Source organism: Dioscorea cayenensis, chromosome 14 (genome assembly GCF_009730915.1).
Source record: "Dioscorea cayenensis subsp. rotundata cultivar TDr96_F1 chromosome 14, TDr96_F1_v2_PseudoChromosome.rev07_lg8_w22 25.fasta, whole genome shotgun sequence".
Classification (NCBI taxonomy): Eukaryota; Viridiplantae; Streptophyta; class Magnoliopsida; order Dioscoreales; family Dioscoreaceae; genus Dioscorea; species Dioscorea cayenensis.
The window spans coordinates 1,496,712-1,515,988 of NC_052484.1; the positions used below are offsets into that span (position 1 = coordinate 1,496,712).

The window sequence follows — 19,277 nt, forward strand, 5'->3', positions numbered from 1 at the left end:
TTTTAATTTTTAATTTTAAACACACTTTTTGAAAAAATCTAATAATCTAAAGAATAAATTCATAAAATTAGATATTAATTGAAGCTAATAATTACTAATAACAAACATGATATTATATTATATACTCCCAATCACTATGGTGTAATAATTTTTTTAATTATTAATATTATATTTAATATAAACAAAAATTGATTAATATATTTTTTTATTTAAATTATTTAACTAATAAATCGTAATGAATATTTCATGTTTCATGTTATATATTACATATCGTATAAATTAAAAAATAGTTAACAATTCTAAAATAATATTTAAAAATATTTTCATTAACTTAAATTTATCCGAATGGTAAATAACTATGCTCCAAACAATATACAAACTTTTAATATTTTTTTCCTTACAAAATAAAAATAATTTTTAATAATTATAATTGATTTAAAATATGTAATAGAAAACTTAAAACAAACAAATAAAAGAAATTAAGCATTACTAATATCACATTTAATACAAACAAAAGCTTAAATATAATAGAAAAAAATTTAAAAATATTTTGAAAAAAATCTTCCTTGAAACCTTCTTAAATTAAAGTATATCAATATACAACTACTTTCAATATTTGCATCTTCAACAATTTTAAAATGTAAACACTAAAAAAAAATAAAAAATAAAATAAATTACTGAGGGACAAAAAATGAAAATAAATTTTTTTATTAATTGTCAGTGGAACTGGATAAGGTGGAAAAGTTCAGCCGCGGAGCACATTACCGCAGTCTCTTGCTCTCTTTCCTCTTCGACTCTTCTTCTCTTCAGATCAAACCCATTCCCAGATCCCGATCGGATCCAATGGAAGCGCCGCCTCCGCCGGCGAGGGCTCTCCGATCGTCCTCCTCCGGCGCCGGCGACTCACCATCCTTCTCCTCCGGTGCTGGCACCTTCGTCCATAGCTTGTCGTCCATCCTCAACAACCCTCACGCCGCCCGCTCCGACGCTTATTGGTCTCTATGGGGTCCCTCCACCGCCGTCGCCGAGCCCGCCCCACCGTCGTCTATCCCGACTGACTCCGTCTCCCGGTCCGATTTCCAACCCTACCTCTCAACCATCTCCGAGCCGTTCTCGCGATTCCAGGACGTCCGGAACCATGCCACTACGGAGTCGTCGGCTGGTGCTGAGATCCGTGGACCTGGACAGGCGCTTGTTGCTTGTCTACGGGAGGTCCCATCGCTGTTTTTCAAGGAGGACTTTGCGCTCGAGGAGGGTGAGACTTTCCGGGCTGCTTGCCCGTTCTCACCGTCGCCTGATGAGAACGCTGCGCTGCAGGAGCGGCTCACGCAGTACTTGGATGTTGTGGAAATGCATCTTGTGAAGGAGATCTCGCTGAGATCGGACTCTTTCTTTGAAGCGCAAGGGCAGCTGCAGGCGTTGAATGGGGAGATCGTGGAGGCGTGCGTGAGGATCAGGGAGCTCAAGGAGACAATCAGGATCTTGAATGTTAATCTAGTTGACTCTGCCAGGCAGGTGCAGGAGCACAATGCTGCCCGTGGGAACCTTGTTGCTCTGCAACAAAAGCTCGCTTTGATACTATACGTCAACCAGGCACTCTCTGCATTGAAGCTGGTGCGTTTATTTGCATATGAATTTGACATTGGTTTTACTTAAAATTGTCAGTAATTGTCGTTATAAAATTTGGATTCATTCGGTGGAGTTGGTGTTTGCCTCTAATGCTGGATACTGTTGTCTTCCTGATGGCTATTGATCTGGTTGAACTTCATACAGCTTGTGGCAGCTGCTGATTGTGCTGGAGCTCTAGATATCACCGATGACTTGCAACATCTTCTGGTGAGTTATTATGCCAGATGCTTCTTTGACATAACTACCATCTGGACCTTTTCCCCTTGAATCAATATTTCAAGCACTGTGTTATTCTTGCTCATGCTATATGAATGGTGATAATAACGAGAACAAAGAAAAAGACTGTTTATTGTGAGTGGACATAGAATATTGTAAAATTATGCTGCAAAAGAGCATGAATGATAATTCAAATCCTCTTACCAAAAATCCTTTGTCCATTTTATGCTTTGTTTTTGTTTGCCAATGTTTTTCCAACCATTTTTCTTTGTTCCTTGTAACATAGCAATAGTATTTACAAGATTAAAATGTGCTTGAAAAGGTAATAACTGATCCGATGGCCTGCGAACTTCAATAGATTAAACAACTTTGAAGGTGGTGGTTTGGTGAAACTGTGAATTTCTTCCGAATGTTGTGTGATCGAGTAAAGCTCAAAAATAGTTTGATGTGCTCCATGATTCATTTGCCTTGAAGATTACTATTTCACTAGTATTCTTTTATTGCATATTCCTATGTGAATGTGATTATTTGCTTCAATTGACATGATATGATATCACTTTATGGTCATTTAAGCCGAATACTTTTAGGTTGTAATTTGCATGTTGTTCCTTCTTCTAGTTTTGGAACTGTTCTTCCTGCGTAAAACATATGTGTGGTTGGAACTCAGTGGCTTGGTGTCTCTTTTGTATCATCCCCAACCTTAAAACATGAGAAAATAAAAAAAAAATTCTGGTTAGTGCCAATCTTATTTGACTCCATTTTTCTAGTCAAACTTGTTCTGCAACTTTGTCAATCTATCTAAAATTGACACGTCAACTGAGTTGCTCTCCAAAATTATTTTCCCTTTATGGAGGAGGGAAATCAACTTGATAGTGCATTCAATCATGAAAAGGTACCTCATAGACAGTTTCATGCATCTGTTCTTATGATCTAATTCATTGCACTTGTGTGCTTGTATGTATTCTTTCTATGGTAATACCTAGAAAATCTGAACTTTCCCAATGTATACTTTATATCCTTCTATAAAGTAATTGTTTGAGTGACTGACTATTTGGATTATGTTTCTTTCTTTTTTTAAAAAAAAATTATTTATTAACTTCTATATGTCATTATTTTAATCTTTGGCAGGATACAGATGAGCTTGCTGGTCTCCATTGTTTTCGTCATCTTCGTGAACAACTGGGAGCATCTTTGGATACAGTGAACAGGTTAATTTTTAATATGTTACGATGTTCATAGTATTCTTAAGTACTTATTTGTTGTATTTATCGTGCCATACTTTTGCGTCTGAGGTAGAAGTGATCATCTAGGTTTAGAACATATATCATACATAGGAGTGCAGCAACCTGGAGGGTTACAGTTATCTTGCTTTTTTGATATGAATCTTGATGATGTTCGAGAATTTTGGGATTTCTTTTTGCTGCTTTTATATCTCATTATGATAAATTGTTATCCCCTCTTATACTGTTTGGCATATGTCAATAACGTGATAATTTATCATTTGATCTTTGTGTCTGACCCATGATGTGTATGTTTTTTGTTATTGGTTTTCCTTTCCCTTCTGAGAGAAGCATTGTTCTGTGTTATTAAATTTATACTTCTCTATATTGATGACAGTTTTATATGCTTGATTGCTGCTTAGCATTACTATATTAGCTTCTAGAGTCATTCATATAAATTCATTCATTCCATTTTATTTATAATTACAAATGTGTGGTCCTGGCTCCCCATCACTTTGATGTGCGACTAATTGGCCTGCTATATTTGATAATAATAGAACGCTGATCGCATTTCCTGTTAATTAGATGTGCTGCTTTATATCATTTTGTCCTTGTATATGTTTTTCATTTGCCTTAGACACTAGTCTTGTAAACCTTGTAGTAATTTGTTTCAGAGAGTTTTCTGGGTTCCACCTATTTTCCTGATTTTGGACAGGCATTACACTGGCCCTTTATTCCATCTATTTGAAATTAGAGTTTTGTTGCTTTATGGCATAAATCTATAATTCCCAGAGAGCCAATAAATTTGAGATGTTGCTGCGCTACCTCTATTTCTTCATTGTGTATGTCAATCTCTATTATATTATAAGTGGTACAGAATTTTTTTTTTTTTTTATTATATGATCAATAATTTAAATGTTCAAAATTGTTAGGTGAAGATTATGAGTGGATTCTTGGTATCTGAATAAATGAACAATTTGTCTTGATTTTCCTCTCGATTATTATTCCATATAAAAGATAAGAAGGAATTTGGTAAATCCTTGATGTTTTTCTTTGTGTTAGCTTCTTGATTTTCTATTTTATGGTCTTTTCTATGATTCATATTTTAATATCCTTATATAACATACTTTCTTTCACCAGTATGAGCATATTTGATCTTTAAACTAGATGTGTGACTTTACTGATTCTTAGTATTTCATTTTTGTAGCATTCTTTCAGCAGAATTTTTGCGTATGGCTGTTTATGATGCCAAAGCTGTACGTTCTGTCATTCTATCCAAGATAAAAGCAAAGACGGCAAATTCCATTAATGGAGTAGAAGATGAAGTATGCGAACTATCATTTTGGCAATTATATTATTTTGGCATTTAACATATTTGTATTATTTTTAAGCTTGCTCACTAACTAAACATAATTGCTACTAGATTTAGATTATGTTGTAGCTGGCAGCTTTTTCTTCCATTGCCTGCTTGTTAAGATCAAGTTGAGTGGCAAATTACTTATGCATTACTGAGCTATTTGGACAAACTGTGTTTATGTATCTATATCTTTTATTTGATTATACGTCTTGTTACTGTTGTTCCTTCTGTAATTGTGTACTTCCATAACTATGATGACATCTTAAGCTCTTTCAATTTCAATTATTTTAAATCATTAAGAACAGGGTATTGTGATTTGTGGTATATATAAACTAACAATCACTGATCACTTATATCCAGGTTGTTTTGGATGATGATGAAAGCTCTATACTGCGAGATCACCTTCTTCCTCTAATCATTAGTCTACTCAGAACGGTTAGTCTTGTTTTCTTGGTTTAAATTATCTTATGAGTGCAATTTATAGTTTATTGGCAATTGTTTGTCTTTTATATGTTGTCAGTCTTAGGATTCTGGGTTGCTTGTGGATTATATTATTTTTTTTTGTTAGTCTGCACCACTTGTAAACCATTCTTTGTGTGTGGGATGTGTAACCCATACTTTGCATTTTCATTTGCAATTCTCTATTCTTTTCAAGAGCTTGTGTGAAACTCAAACCCTTGAAAACAAATGACTATTTTATATTATAATTCCAAGATGGAGGTGAACTTAAAGCTACTGGAAATTACTTATTTTAAGGCCCTGTTAACCTGCAGTTTCTTAAACAACTATCTGGCTAGAGCTGACTTGACTTGAACTTCGTTATGTCTGACACATTTTTTGTTAACAATGTTGTCATGGTAGCTTCATCATGGTTTGTGTTAATTAATTGCATTATTTTCTTTCTTTTTTCAGGCAAAGCTTCCTACTGTCTTAAAGGTATATCGTGACACACTTACTAATGACATGAGGGGTGCAATCAAAATCACGGTTGCTGAGTTGATTGCAGTTCTGGTGGCCCGATCCTCAGATTCTGATTTAGCAAACTCAGAACGGGCGGTTGATGCTGATGGTGATATTATGTAGCTTTGTTTCTTTTTGTGTTCAGTTAATACTTTAGAGAGCATGCTCTACCACTGGATGATCCTGTTAGCAATATGATAACTATCCATTGTGCCTTAGGTGGAGGCTTATCACTGGCAAATAAACTGAGGAGCCTTTCATCCGAAAGTTTTGTCCAACTTTTGGTTGCTATTTTCAAGGTTGTAAAGGTATGATACTTTCTAGCACGATATTCATTTACCTTTTTTTTTAAATTTTTTGTGGAGGTTTAATGGTTTTGAACCTGAAATCTTAGGTGGGAAATATTTCTTGATGATATTGGCCTTGAGTTTTTGCCTTATTTCGTTAGCACACCATCATGGTAGTTTTCCATTTGTTTCTCATGCCCATAATTTGTGATCAATGTGATTTACTTCGGGTAATTAAATATGTTTTTTTAATAGGGCAAACAGTGGAATTAGTTGTTATGTTTTTCTTTTTCTTTTACTATTTTAGTTCTGGAGATGCATCTGATTTTACTTTATCTATGTAGTATGTGCTTCAGATAGTTGTGCCCCTGACCTGCATAGAATATTATTCTATAGTTTATCAGGCATTATAAAGTTTGTTGGACATTGAATTGTATATTAATGCACTACCTCACCTCATATCTTGTACCATGCATTTAGATCATTCCCTTGTTGTTGTGAGCTGTCATTTTTTTGCTCACTCTAATTTTGACCTGCAACTCTTATCTTGTTTATCTCTGTTCTCTTCTAGCTCACTTACTCTTTCCTATTCTGTTAATGCTAGTTAACATCATATCTTCTCTGTGCTCTCATATGAGTGGCATTTCTAAGAAGAATCTATCATTTCTACTCCCTCCGTTCCTTTTTATTTGTCACATTTACCTAATTCACACCGATTAAAAAAAGTTAGTTAAAGTTAGTTAGTTACCTATATTTTATAAAAAATTCCATTACTTTCCAAAACTACCCCTATTTAAACCCCCACTGTTGATTGTGATTTATTGAAAATTGTACAAGTACATCAAATTAAAAGGTATATTTGAAAAAAATTATTTAATGCCGCACAAAATTTCTAATGTGACAAGTAAAAAGGAACAGAGAAGAGCTCTAAAATGTGACAACTAAAAAGGAACGGAGGGAGTATTTCACAAACTCTTTTTTTCCGACAATCACATGAAGTTAAAGCTGTTGATTCTGCTGTGATTTGCTTTTAGTTTTGGTGGCAAAAAAAGAGACTTTGATCTATTACTATATATTCCACAAGGTAAGGTTTGATAATTATGGTTAGTACACTTTAGATATTCTTGTATACATTGAGTTGGAAATATGCCTTTTTGATTAAGTTGGTTAAATTACTCCATAGTGTTAGTCGGCTTTCCTTTTGATCTAAAATAACTTGTTTTGAATGCTTTTTGTGCATCTTTCATTCTGCATAATGTTTAATGTGATATTTATTGAGGGCAGGCACATTTATTGCGAGCTGCGGAAGTCAAACGAATTGTTGAATGGATTATGGATAACCTTGATGGTTATTTTGCTATTGATTCTGCTTCTGTGACAACTATTGCATCTGTTGATGCCCATGATAATAATGGCCAAGTTGTTGCTCCAACCACATACTCAAGAAATGCTCCCAAGGCTTTGTTGTTTCCTGGAAAGATTAATGATGCTTCCAGTCCATGTACTTCCAAGAGTTTTCGGTAAGTTATTTGGCTTTTTGCCTCCTGATGGTATTATAAAGCTACTTTAGCATGTTTTATTACCAACTCTGAGTTTCATGGTCATTAGGGAAGCCTTTTCCTAAATATATTTGAGGACTCGATTGATCATTTAATGGAAAAAATCTTTTCATAGAGGTTTAACAACTGCCCACCATTATCTGTATTTAGAGAGATTTATGAAATTTGGGACAATGTGATTGTACCTGATAATTGTTTACCTTTCCCTCATAGCATGCGTTCACATGCACAATCAATGGACAGAAGGCCATTTTTACATCTGGCTGAGTATTTAGTAGTTAAAGTGTAGCCAGGTCTATATGCATGTATGTTTGTGCAATCCATATTGTGCATCATTTGCTTTTTCCATGTTGGACCAGTATTGCTCATTGGTTTTATTTCAAGCAACATTTTGTTATTAATTTTTAAAATAATGCCTTTGCAATAACAACCAAATGTAATGCACTATGTGTCTATGTCCGTGTTAGTGCATATGTCATATTGCGAAAGTACTATCATGGCAGTTTAAGGTTAAAGTTGTTAACTATTCCTTTCTTACGTGTGATTTGCTTTCCATGGAAACTTTACAACTGAAAGTATTCCCTTTTCTCTGGGCAGTGCATTAACGGTTAGTTCATACATTTGTTGCTAAATCCTAGGTAGTAATAGAAAGTAAGACTGGGAAGTTCTTTATCCTCCAAGCTGATTGGGGATGTTTACCCACTAGTCCAAAAGGAGGATGAGAGCTCATCATCCATTGTATTATCATTTCTTGAAAAAGATATGGAACCATTGTAGACCTGGGTGAAAAGCGTTTTTGTAGGACATTATACTTGAAGATATACTTTTCTTTGTGAGCTGGACTCTATTTGTCACATTTCTGTAAAAATTGTGGGCTTTTTGTTATCTCAATGCTTGGTTGTTGCGCGCGAGGGTTTGTTACACTGTGATTGTGATTTTGATTATCATTTGGTTAATTGTCATGATTATGCGTGTTTGTAGTGAGATATTATGCTATGAGATTGATTATGTGTTGCAAATTATATGATGGTACTTGGACAGTTGGACATACCAATGCATGTATGTTGGAGCATTACCTTTTAACTCATGCCATCCTTTTAAGTATGAGAATGATGATTTGTTATGGATCTAAAGCGCATTAGCAGTATTTTGGAGTTGGTCTTTGTTTTTTCCTTCCTTACATCTCCATACTTGCCTATTTGGTTTTTTTTATATGTATGATAATTTTGTGTATGAAGATCTTGCAAATAAATGGTGAAAAATTCTTATGGTGGTGTTTGGTGGGGGATAAACCAGTACCCATTAAAATTTTCAGCAAGATTGAATTTATTAGATAAATATAGATTTATTAATATTTAAAAATCATTAACACTAACAAACACTCATTATTAATTAGAAAAGTATTATTGTCTTAAAGCATTTGTTTTACAAGTGTCAATTAAGGTAAAGTTTTAACAACCACAAATAGAAGCCCTGCAAAACAAATTCAAACAACCGAGCCCAACTCATCCATTCCCCAAACAAACACCACCTTAGTTTCCATTGCAATATCACATTATGTGATACAGATTTGTTTATAGAAATTAAAGCCAGATACTGTTAGTTGAACTTGGTTGTCCTAAAAAGAGTGATTATGATGGATTTAGTTATTTCTGATGAGTGATAAAATGTTGTGTATGAAGTCCAGAAAATGAAAACTGCTGTTGCTATTGAGCGTATTTGTCCGTTGGTCCTTTATCTGCCTATCTATATGCAGTTGTTTTTTTTTATGCCAAGTTTGTTTAAATTATTAATATTGTCACATTGCATTTTGTTGACTGGATGTTTTACTGTAGGAATTATTCTATACTAAATTATCTTTCTTGCCGATTCTGAGAATGGCAAACTAATTGCAGTGTTGATGTCTTGCGGGAAAATACAGAAGCCTTGGTTGCTGCTTGCGACGCTGCTCATGCAAGGTGGGCTAAACTCCTTGGTGTTCGTGCTCTTTTGCATCCCAAATTAAAACTTCAGGAGTTTCTGAGCATCTATGACATTACTATGGCATTTATAGCTGCTACAGAGAAGGTGCTATTCTTATTTATTGTGCCTTTTTTTCATTAGTATTCTAAATTTACATTAAATAAGGTTCTTTTATAAAAGATTGGTGGTAGGTTGGGTTACAGTATACGTGGAACTCTACAATCACAGTCGAAAGCATTCCTTGATTTTCAGCACGATTCTCGAGTAAGTTATATGCGCATTCTATGATTTAAAAGCATCAGCCTTAGTTTCAACATATTTTAACAAGGATAACATGTTTTCCAGATGGCAAAGATAAAGGCAGTCCTGGACCAGGAGACATGGGTATCAGTTGATGTCCCTGATGAATTTCAGGCCATAGTTGTGTCTCTCTCTTCTTTTGACACACCAGCGAGTGATCCAGAGCTTGCTGAATCGGAAGGTCTTGAAGAGCCTCTTACTGGAAATGAATCTGTTCAAAGCTCACCAGATCATCCCAGACAAGATCCATCAGAGACTCTAACTGCACCAGTTCACGAAAAGAAAGTGAACTCTACACCTCAAACTCAGAGCAAGAATGCTAGCTTGAATGAACATGGGAAATCTACTTCTCAAACTCTTGTATGTAGAGGCATTGGTTATCACATGGTAAACTGGTTAGTTTTCCTATATAAGAGAAACTCCTACTTGTGTTTTTCGGGTTTTGTAATTATTATCTATCAAATATTCCTACTCAAGTTATTATTTAAATATGCAGCAATCTTTTTCCTATTTTTTCATTTTTAGTAGTCTAAATTACATAAGATAATCATTCTATAAATTTTACTCTTGTGGTAATGAATGGTTTTCCCCATTTGTTTCTTCATCTTTTATCAACTCTAATTATTTTTTGTCACTATTCAAAGATCAATTATTTTGTATTCATTTTTGAGTTTTAATATATTCAAATCATTCTTTTTCAGTGGATTAATCCTGTTGAAGATGCTGTCCGAGTATTTGGACATCAGTAAGTGCTTGCCAGTTTTAGCTCCAGAAGTTGTCCAACGTGTTGTTGAAATATTGAAGCTTTTTAATACTAGGACTTGTCAGCTTGTTCTTGGTGCTGGTGCGATGCAGGTAAACTTTTGGTTTTTTCCTTTTCCTTTTCTTTAATAGCTTTTGTGTTTAGTTCTTTCAAGATGTTTTTAAACTTCATCTAAGTTTACTGCATCTGAACATCATCTGGGTGATCCTCATGATGGAAAAGTGCACTAGTTTGGTGAATAAAGTTTATCTATCCAGTTGCAGTTAACCGGGAGTGTTGAGATTGTGTTAACATTTGACTTTCAGGTATCAGGTTTGAAGTCGATAACTTCTAAGCACTTAGCTCTGACGAGCCAGGTTATCAGTTTTATTTATGCTATTATACCAGGTATTTTTTATTACCGATCAAGTATGAATCTTATTAGAAGCAGTTCCTCAGTACTACAATTTGTTAATTGTATATTGCCGTTTGCGCCTGCTTGCTAAGTTGAAAATTTTCTGTTAAAATGCGTCTCATCATAACTTATTGGCTGGCTCTTTGCTTGCCAGGAAAGACTTTGTATAGGAGGTCGAGGGTGTTGTGGAAGAAGTTAAGTCCCATAAAGTCACATCTTGCCCATGTGGATTTGCTAGTTGGTTGACCATGTTAATTATCTGATGTATTAGAGTGCTCATGTTTTAGTTTTGTGACAATTGTTTGATTTTTTGGTGATCCAAAACTATGACATCATTTCACAAGAAATATGTGTCTTATTAATCTTTGGAAGAAGTCCACATATTACTGGTTCTTTATGGTATTGTATTAAAGTTTAAGTGGCAGGAAAATGCTGTTTCTTACAGATTTCTAGATTATATTTCTGCTTTTAATATTACTCTTGGTGCATATTTTGTGTTCATGGTGAAACATGCCAGGAATGAGAATAAATTTTTATCACTCCTGCAGGATAATTTGTGCTCAGTTTTACATTGCATTTTGGTTCTTCTTTTAAACTGTCCTCATGCAATTCACTTGTTTCTGTTTGATATGAGAAAGTGAATTGCACATCTGTTTCATGTCTTTTTCCCCATGAAGTTGAGGAATTTATGTGTACTATGTGACATTGATCTCAATCCATAGCTCAGGGAATAATAGTTGCCACAAATAAATATAGAATTTGTTCTAGTTAAATGTTATTTTTGGTTATGAATGTCAAACATAGTTTCTACAGATCATATATTTCCTTGTTAGTGTTAGATATGGTCATGTATGCCATGTACCTCAGATACCTTTTTTTACTTCTGTGAGTTTATACAGATGTCTACTGAAGAATGATTTCAAAGATGCTGACTTTTTTTCCATGCATGGAAACATAGATATCCGGCAGGTTCTTTTTCTCAAGATTCCTGAGTCTCGTAAAGTGTTGTTGTTCTCAGAGATTGATAGAGTAGCTCAGGTACAAGTTTGTCATGTCTTCCTGCAAGAAATGCCTATATATTTTGTACATGTGACCGCTGGTAGAGATGGTACTTTATTTATTTCCTTTTGTCCATGTCACGTGTCTTATTCCTGAGGAAATTTGAGATTAAGATGTAGTATTAGTTCTGTTTTAAAATACTAGCATCCTTGCCTTTAGCTTTCCAAAGTTATTAATATACCTTTGTTCACCACTTAATATATGTAAGGACCATTATCTTTTTTGCGCATGAGCAATATGCTTGAACATACAACATGCTCTCTGTAGGAATGTTTATTATTGCAGCATGTGCAAAGCTTTTGTAAGCTGTTTTTTTAATTTCCAAGAAAATGAATTTCTGGTGGTGATGGTAGAATCATCTTTAGTCATATAGATTCTTATATCACTTATTTCTCACCAAATTTTAGTTATTCAGAATTGAAATGTAATGAGAATTGATGGTGTTTCTCTTTAAAACTACAGGACTATAAAACTCATCGGGATGAGATTCACACAAAACTTGTTCAGATAATGAGGGAAAGGTTGTTAGCAAACCTACGAAAACTTCCCCAAATTGTTGAGAATTGGAATTCTGCAGATGAAATTGACCAACAAGGCAGTCAGTTTGCACGATCTGTTACTAAGGTTTATTATCATTGCACTCTTCTGTTACATTTACTTGTCTAGTTAGATATCAGATGCAAATGCATAAAATATTTTAGATGAGGTAGTGTTTTATCTTTTAATTCATTATTTGCCACTGAATCCTTGCTATGAAAAGCACAAATTTTCTTTTATTTTTCTTCAGATGTAAATTTTTTTAAACCTTTTCTTAGTATTATCAAGTTACTAAAACAGCAGCTCCGATGCACAGTGGCCCTAATGTACGATTTGGTTCATCTGAGAACTGGTTTGAGAAAATATTACTTTTGTCACTCTGATATAGAAGAGATTGATGATCCCAAGTTCTTGTACTCTTAGTTTCAGGTGATAAATGTAAAGAAACCAACATGTGATGCTCAAATTTAAACCATGAAACTTAGCTTAGAGATGGTTTTGGTAGATCTTCATACACAGTTGTTTTTTTCTTGAGAAGGTAAATCCAATTTGTCTTGTGTTCATTGGTCTTGGGGATCTTGATCACTACTTGAAGCAAGTGCCTGAGCTTTGAGTAAATGGTTATGGTATATATATTAATGATTGTCATACTTCTAAAATTTTCAGAAGCTCTGTATAAAAAAAAAACAAAAAAAAAAGAAAAAAGAAGCCCCATTTACTTATGTATAGTTCCAAAGCAATAAAAGCCACTGGCATCCTTTTCTGAATGCTACATGCATGTGTTTGCTCATATATTTTGCATTAGATACTTCAATAGTGTAACTAATATGCTGGTCATGTGCATTGGACAAACTTGGGCATAGGGCATCACCTTATGTTCAAGCATATGCTCCATCATTAACTTTTTCCTTTAATAGTTCGGTTCCTTTTCTTTGTGGATGGTGATGCCTTAGTGTGGGAACCATTACTCCATATATATTTATATATATATATATATATATATTTGCTGATTTAACTGTTAAATATATGCTCTTAATGTTGCATGTGAACTTGTTCAATAATCTTTTACCAAAAGAATGAAGTTGATGCTTACTAGTGCAGTGGTTGATTATGTTAAAAACGGAAACTGATTCTTTGTAATTGTAGTGTATTATTCTATCTTTCGTTAATAGTTTAATGGCCATCTAAATTATTTGTTATTCTACATTTTTCTCAGGAAGTTTCTTATCTTCACCGCATTCTATCTCAAACCTTACTTGAGAATGATGTTCAAGCAATATTCAGGTAAATATTGACCTGCCAAGAAATTGTCTTCATACTTTGTCAATTTGTGAAATACCAGCCAATAGGTCACCTTGCTGTTAATTATTTGTTCTTTCATTTTGCAATTGGTCGGCTTCCTGTATTTATTTATTTTAGTTGTTACTGAACCTACTTGGAAAAGGTAGTATCTGGTCTGAATGGTTCTTCACCTTTCATGTTGTTAATTGGCTTAAGAAATCACTGACCTTAGCTGATTAAATGCACAAATTGTCCTCTTATTAACCTGCTCTTTTTAGGAACACAAAACAGCTGATGCCCCTTTAAACCACACACACACACACACACACACATCATTTAGTTCATACACTTGATATGAAATGATTTCCTAATTGACATCTGCAAATTCTGAGAGCAGTGTTACTATCACTGGAAGATTCCTAGTTCCTTCATTTTTTTATTCATCAAATTTAATTTCTTTATTTCAACTTTCTCCACTAAAATTCAATAAAGCTTTACCTTTGAAGCATGCTTGTGTCGTCCCTTCCTGTCTAAACATCGGCCTGCAATTTTTTTGGCTAGAGCCTGGGTTATTCATCAAATTTAATCCATGACATCTTATCTTTGCAGACAAGTAGTGGAGATTTTCCATTCACATATTTCGGATGGGTTTTCAAAATTGGAGCTTACCAGTCCTCAAGCCAACAACAGGTGCTTTCGATATTCAGTCAGCTTTTGGTTTTCATATCAGATAATATCCATTCTCTAATTCCCATGATGGTTTTGTTTTTCCGTATTAGCAGGTTGTGCCGTGATATTCAGATTATTCTTGGATGTATCCGCAAGTTGCCTTCGGGAAACACCGTTGAAAGTGTGCCCAACTATGGTCTGCTCGATGAATTGCTGTTGGAGAAGTTTGGCATACAAACCGGTCAATGAACGTTTATGTAGAATAACAACTGACCATTTTTTTTTTTTTGGCGAACAAACAAAAGACATCATAGTTGAAGTCACTGAGATTATATGTTGGTGTCTCTACTTCATTGCGCTGATTCCTACAGGTAACTACAAGTTAATTTCATACTTAATCCTTTATCAGCATCAACATAATTATTTCCGAATCATTTTATTTTATTTTGGATTAGCAATTATTGATTGTTTTTGTCTTTCAACTAAAGAAAAACATCTTTTCTAATCGCTCCCTACAACGCATTATTTTTGAGGAATGAAAACAATACAATGTTGTGATTGACATTGAATTTAAGTTAAAATATCAAAATGGTCCCTCTAATATAAAATCCGTCTTTTTGGTCCTTGTATTTGCACATTTCCGTCCTTTTTTGCACTTCCAATTGACGGATTTGCCATTTTGGCCCCTTCAGCTGATGAACTGGAGGGACCAAAAAAGATGAAAATATACAAATATGAGGATCAAAATGACGGATCCGTCAGGTAAAAAACGAAAATATGCAAATATGAGGACAAAAAATACGGATTTTATATTAGAGGGACTAAAAATGCAGAAAATACAAAATAGAGGACTATTTTGATATTTATACGTTAAATTTATTCATGATTACAGAATTTTTTCAAAAGATTTTTTTTTTTCTCTGATATTCTGTTTGAAACAATTGACAGATTCTGTGATCAGATTTTCCGGTGCGAAGAATGTGCAGCAGTAATGGTGGGTGCAAGCTTGCCCTAGAACCCACATTGTTCCATAGTTCAAATTTTTTTAGCTTCTTGTGATAATTCAATTAAGTTTGTGCTTTCATAACTTTTCCGAAATTGTGAAACAGTTTGAGAATTTTACTTTTTGTTAGTGTATATGTGAGAGCTAATGGATATCAATCATTATTCGACTTCGAAAAACAAAGAAAAGGAAAATAGTTATCGGCAACTCTATATGGATCTGGTTCAGTATCTGTATAGTTATATGGATTCTCTTGAGGGAGATTATGATGAGCTTCAAACATTGAACATTATTTCAATTCCAAGATTGTGAAATGTATTCTTAATCTTGGTGTTACACTAGCTTTGTATGTGCATATCTTATTTGCCTGCCTTCTAATTTGTTTCAGAAGAAATGCCTTTCTTTTTTTTCAATAGATTTTATATATAGTTACTATATATATATATATTGAGCTTTGATCGTCTATGCACGTTCATAGATTTATAATTTATAAACGTTGCTGCAGGATGTTGGATTTCAATTCAATAGTTATGTACTGTTGCATAAACAGTAATACTGTGTTTATAAATAGTTGTACAGTGAAAGTGTGATGTACAGTATTTTAATTTAAACCATTTAATTAATTTGAGTACAGTAACTGAAACAATCTCAGCTATCAAAATCCATTTCTACTCGGTCTAGAGTGGAGGACACAAAAACTTAAATAAAATCACAGAATATCACACCAACCCAGTTGAAGCAAGTATCATGGTTGATCACAGTCCATTGCACTGTTCATCTACTAAATTATATCTATCTCTCTCCTCTCAAGCCTCTCTCTTACTATAAATTATCTGGGGATGTTCTGTGAACATCTCCAGAACATCTCCAGAAAACACTTTCTTACTCAATATATATATATACAGAACATCCCCGGAAAACACTTTCTTACTCAATATATATATATATATATATATATATATATAGATTTTAAATCTAGAGACTTTCGAAATTACTGTCGTATTTTAATTCAACGGTTACAATTCATTCATAAACAGTGTTATACAATATTTTTATAAATAATAGTTATTAGATTATCATTTAACAGTTGTAAATAAATATTTTTAGTCAACAACCAACCATATGTAGATGACTTAAACTCATATATATAATATTTTTATTTATTTATATACATATAATATTATCTTTATAAAAGAGGAAATAAAGACAAGTAAAAATGGGGTATTTTTGTTGTATGCCCTATAATAGTTGGAAAATCACTAATATATTCTTCTGAAATTGTGGTTCTTTTTTTTAATATTCCTAAAAAACACTTCTTTATCCTTATCGACTCTATGACTAAAACCTAAATTGTAAAAAATATTTAAAAAATATGATGGTTGGTTTGAGTTTTTTTGTAATTTCCTTTTGGCTGGCTAGTAGTCAGCCTATTATGTTATAGACTTATTGTATAGTAATTAATCAATCTTATAAGGGTATAAAAAACAAAAATTATAAGAAAAACCTCATTTACAGCCACTATTATTTAAAGATGTTTAATAATAATCGTTAAATTATCATATAAGGATTATTACATATATATATATATATAAGAAATTATGTAGACATATTATTATTTACTGTATATAATTATTATCCAATATTATTTAATATTATGTGTAAATTAATATAGCTATAAAATACAAATTTAATAGCTACTTTGTGCGGTTCCACACTTCCACACGCCCTCAAACTCAAATATGACCATGTATACAAATACAAATATATATATATATATATATATATATATATATATATATATATATATATAGGGAATTCGTCAACCACAAACATTTATGGAGTGGGAAAAATTAGAGATAGAAAAACACAAATACAACTCAATATAACAATAGTAAAAGAAACATTAAACAAAGTATGTACAAATAAATGAAAGCAGTGAAAATGGGTCTCTAGATTCTCTGTTGGTGTTTATGAAAAATTTCTAAAGGCTGTTAGTAAAAATTGAGTACGACCGTGATTGCTTGACTTACTGTTCAAATCAAAGTATTATACTCTTTCCGTTCTTTTTTAGTTATCACGGTTTGGACCTCTTCTCTGTTCTTTTTTACTTGTCATATTAGAAATTTTATACAATATTAAATAATTTTTTTCCCAAATTTACCTTTTAATTTAATGTACTTGTACAATTTTCAATAAATCACAATCAACTAAGTATTAAATTATATACTTCACTAGTGAAGTTTTAAATAAGGGGTAGTTTTGAAAAGTAATAATTTTTTTTTTATAAAATACAGGTAACCAACTAACTTTAACCAATTTTTTTTAAACCATGCGAATTAGATAAATGTGACAAGTAAAAAAGAATAGAGGGAGTAATGAAGAGTTCATCTCCCCCCGGTTATGGAACCAGAGAATACACTGGTTTAAGTCTATCATATTCTGACACATGTCTCATGTGATGTTATTATATTTTTTTTTATTGTAATTGGAGACACGTGTTAGGTTTTAATAGGCTGAAATCAGGGTATTCCTTGGTTCCAAAACTAAAAAAGATGAGTTTAGTAACGTATATTCCAATTTTTCACAATGCAATTGTTCATAATATTGTGTATTTGCATTTATAATAGCAGTGTTAACAATATTATTGCAAAACATGCACTGTTGAGACAGATAAATGATCTCGAGCCATTGGATTTCAATTCAACAGCCGGAAAAGACACCGCCTCATAAATATATAAATATATAAATATAAATATAAATGAGTAAATTTTTTGGTAGGTTACCTATCTTATGACTTTTTTCAAAAAGGTATCCCACCTTTAATTTGTATCAAAAAGGTATCCAAAGTTGTGTTTTTTATTTCAACGGCGAGTGACTCCCGACCAAAATCCCGGTCATTTAAGTCGATGTGGCCGCTGAGGGCATTGTTTTGTTGCCACACCAGCAGAAAGCCACATCACCCAATAACCATGTGGACTTTCACCTCGGACTACCCTTTCATCCGAGAAGAGGAGGTCGGGCAATATGGATTTTTCATCATTTCTCCACCGAAAAATAGATGCAATTCCTCTCATTAGAGAAGAGAAGGCCAGGGCAATATAGATCCGGAGAAGGAGGATGGTCGAGTGATTTGAGAGAGAGCACAAAACCCTAGACTCTAGACCGCAAGGGAAAGGAGGAAGTTGTTTTTGTCTTGTTTGTTTTAATTCTAGGGAGCAAGATCATATTGTTTAGTCCCACAATTTTGCACATCAAATCATATCGGTTGATTCAATCTGCGGGCTTAGCATGGTTGATGCTCGGAATGTCTGAGTCATGGTATAGATTTAGGGTTCATTGTGTAATGTGTTGTCTTTCATATTGATTAAGTTTAAAAATAACTTTGATGTACCACAACATTGAAGGTAGGATTTCAATGAATGGATGTGTTTGTGTTTTGAATTTGAGTATGAATTTTATTTTGGTCTGATGTTATACTGACAAAAAAAAACCAAATATTAACTCAATCCAACCTGAATGCATAAGACTCACTTCAAAATTTTAAAGACTTCACCTGGACACTGCAAAATCAGCAGGAAAAAAAACTAGAGAAAATTGCATTGACAAAACTGAGAAAACTGAGAAAAAATCGAATTGAAAAAGTCAGATCGCTATTGATTCAATGGTAAAATTTTTTACAAAATTGTGTGCGTGTTTAGAGAATTCTAACCCTCTCATCTCGCAGTTTACATATACCAAGCCTCGCGTAATTCTAAGTCTCGAGGTTTACAAAAATTGAACTAGCTTTCCGATTATTGCGAGTCTTTTACAACATATATAGAACCAATGAAGTACCGAATTCTATACCAAAATACATAGAACTAGTAAGATCGCAGCTTGCATAATAAGTGTGCGTAATTCTAACACTCTTATATCGCAGTTTACATAATACCAAGCCTCTGCAAAATTCTAAGTCTCAGGTTTACAAAATTGAACCGACATTCCGGGAACAGCTTTTTCCAAAAATATTACTAGCTTTTTACAACATACCTAGAACCCGATGAAGCACCAAAATTTTATAAAAAAATACATAGAACCAATA

The 19,277-nt window shown here is 33.3% G+C and overlaps 1 protein-coding gene across 1 annotated transcript; it reads left to right on the top strand.

Moving 5' to 3' along the window:
• The first annotated feature begins 800 nt into the window (after positions 1-800).
• LOC120275829 (vacuolar protein sorting-associated protein 54, chloroplastic) lies at positions 801-15,521 on the top strand. The gene is made up of 19 exons (XM_039282544.1): positions 801-1,614; positions 1,774-1,836; positions 2,974-3,053; positions 4,273-4,390; positions 4,783-4,857; positions 5,335-5,491; positions 5,602-5,690; positions 6,954-7,189; positions 9,124-9,295; positions 9,371-9,454; positions 9,536-9,885; positions 10,192-10,345; positions 10,559-10,640; positions 11,606-11,685; positions 12,169-12,330; positions 13,460-13,527; positions 14,134-14,214; positions 14,307-14,564; positions 15,142-15,521. Exons 1-18 carry the CDS (start codon positions 844-846, stop codon positions 14,440-14,442), a joined length of 2,958 nt encoding a protein of 985 aa, XP_039138478.1. The 5' UTR covers positions 801-843; the 3' UTR covers positions 14,443-14,564; positions 15,142-15,521.
• Positions 15,522-19,277: the final 3,756 nt, after the last annotated feature.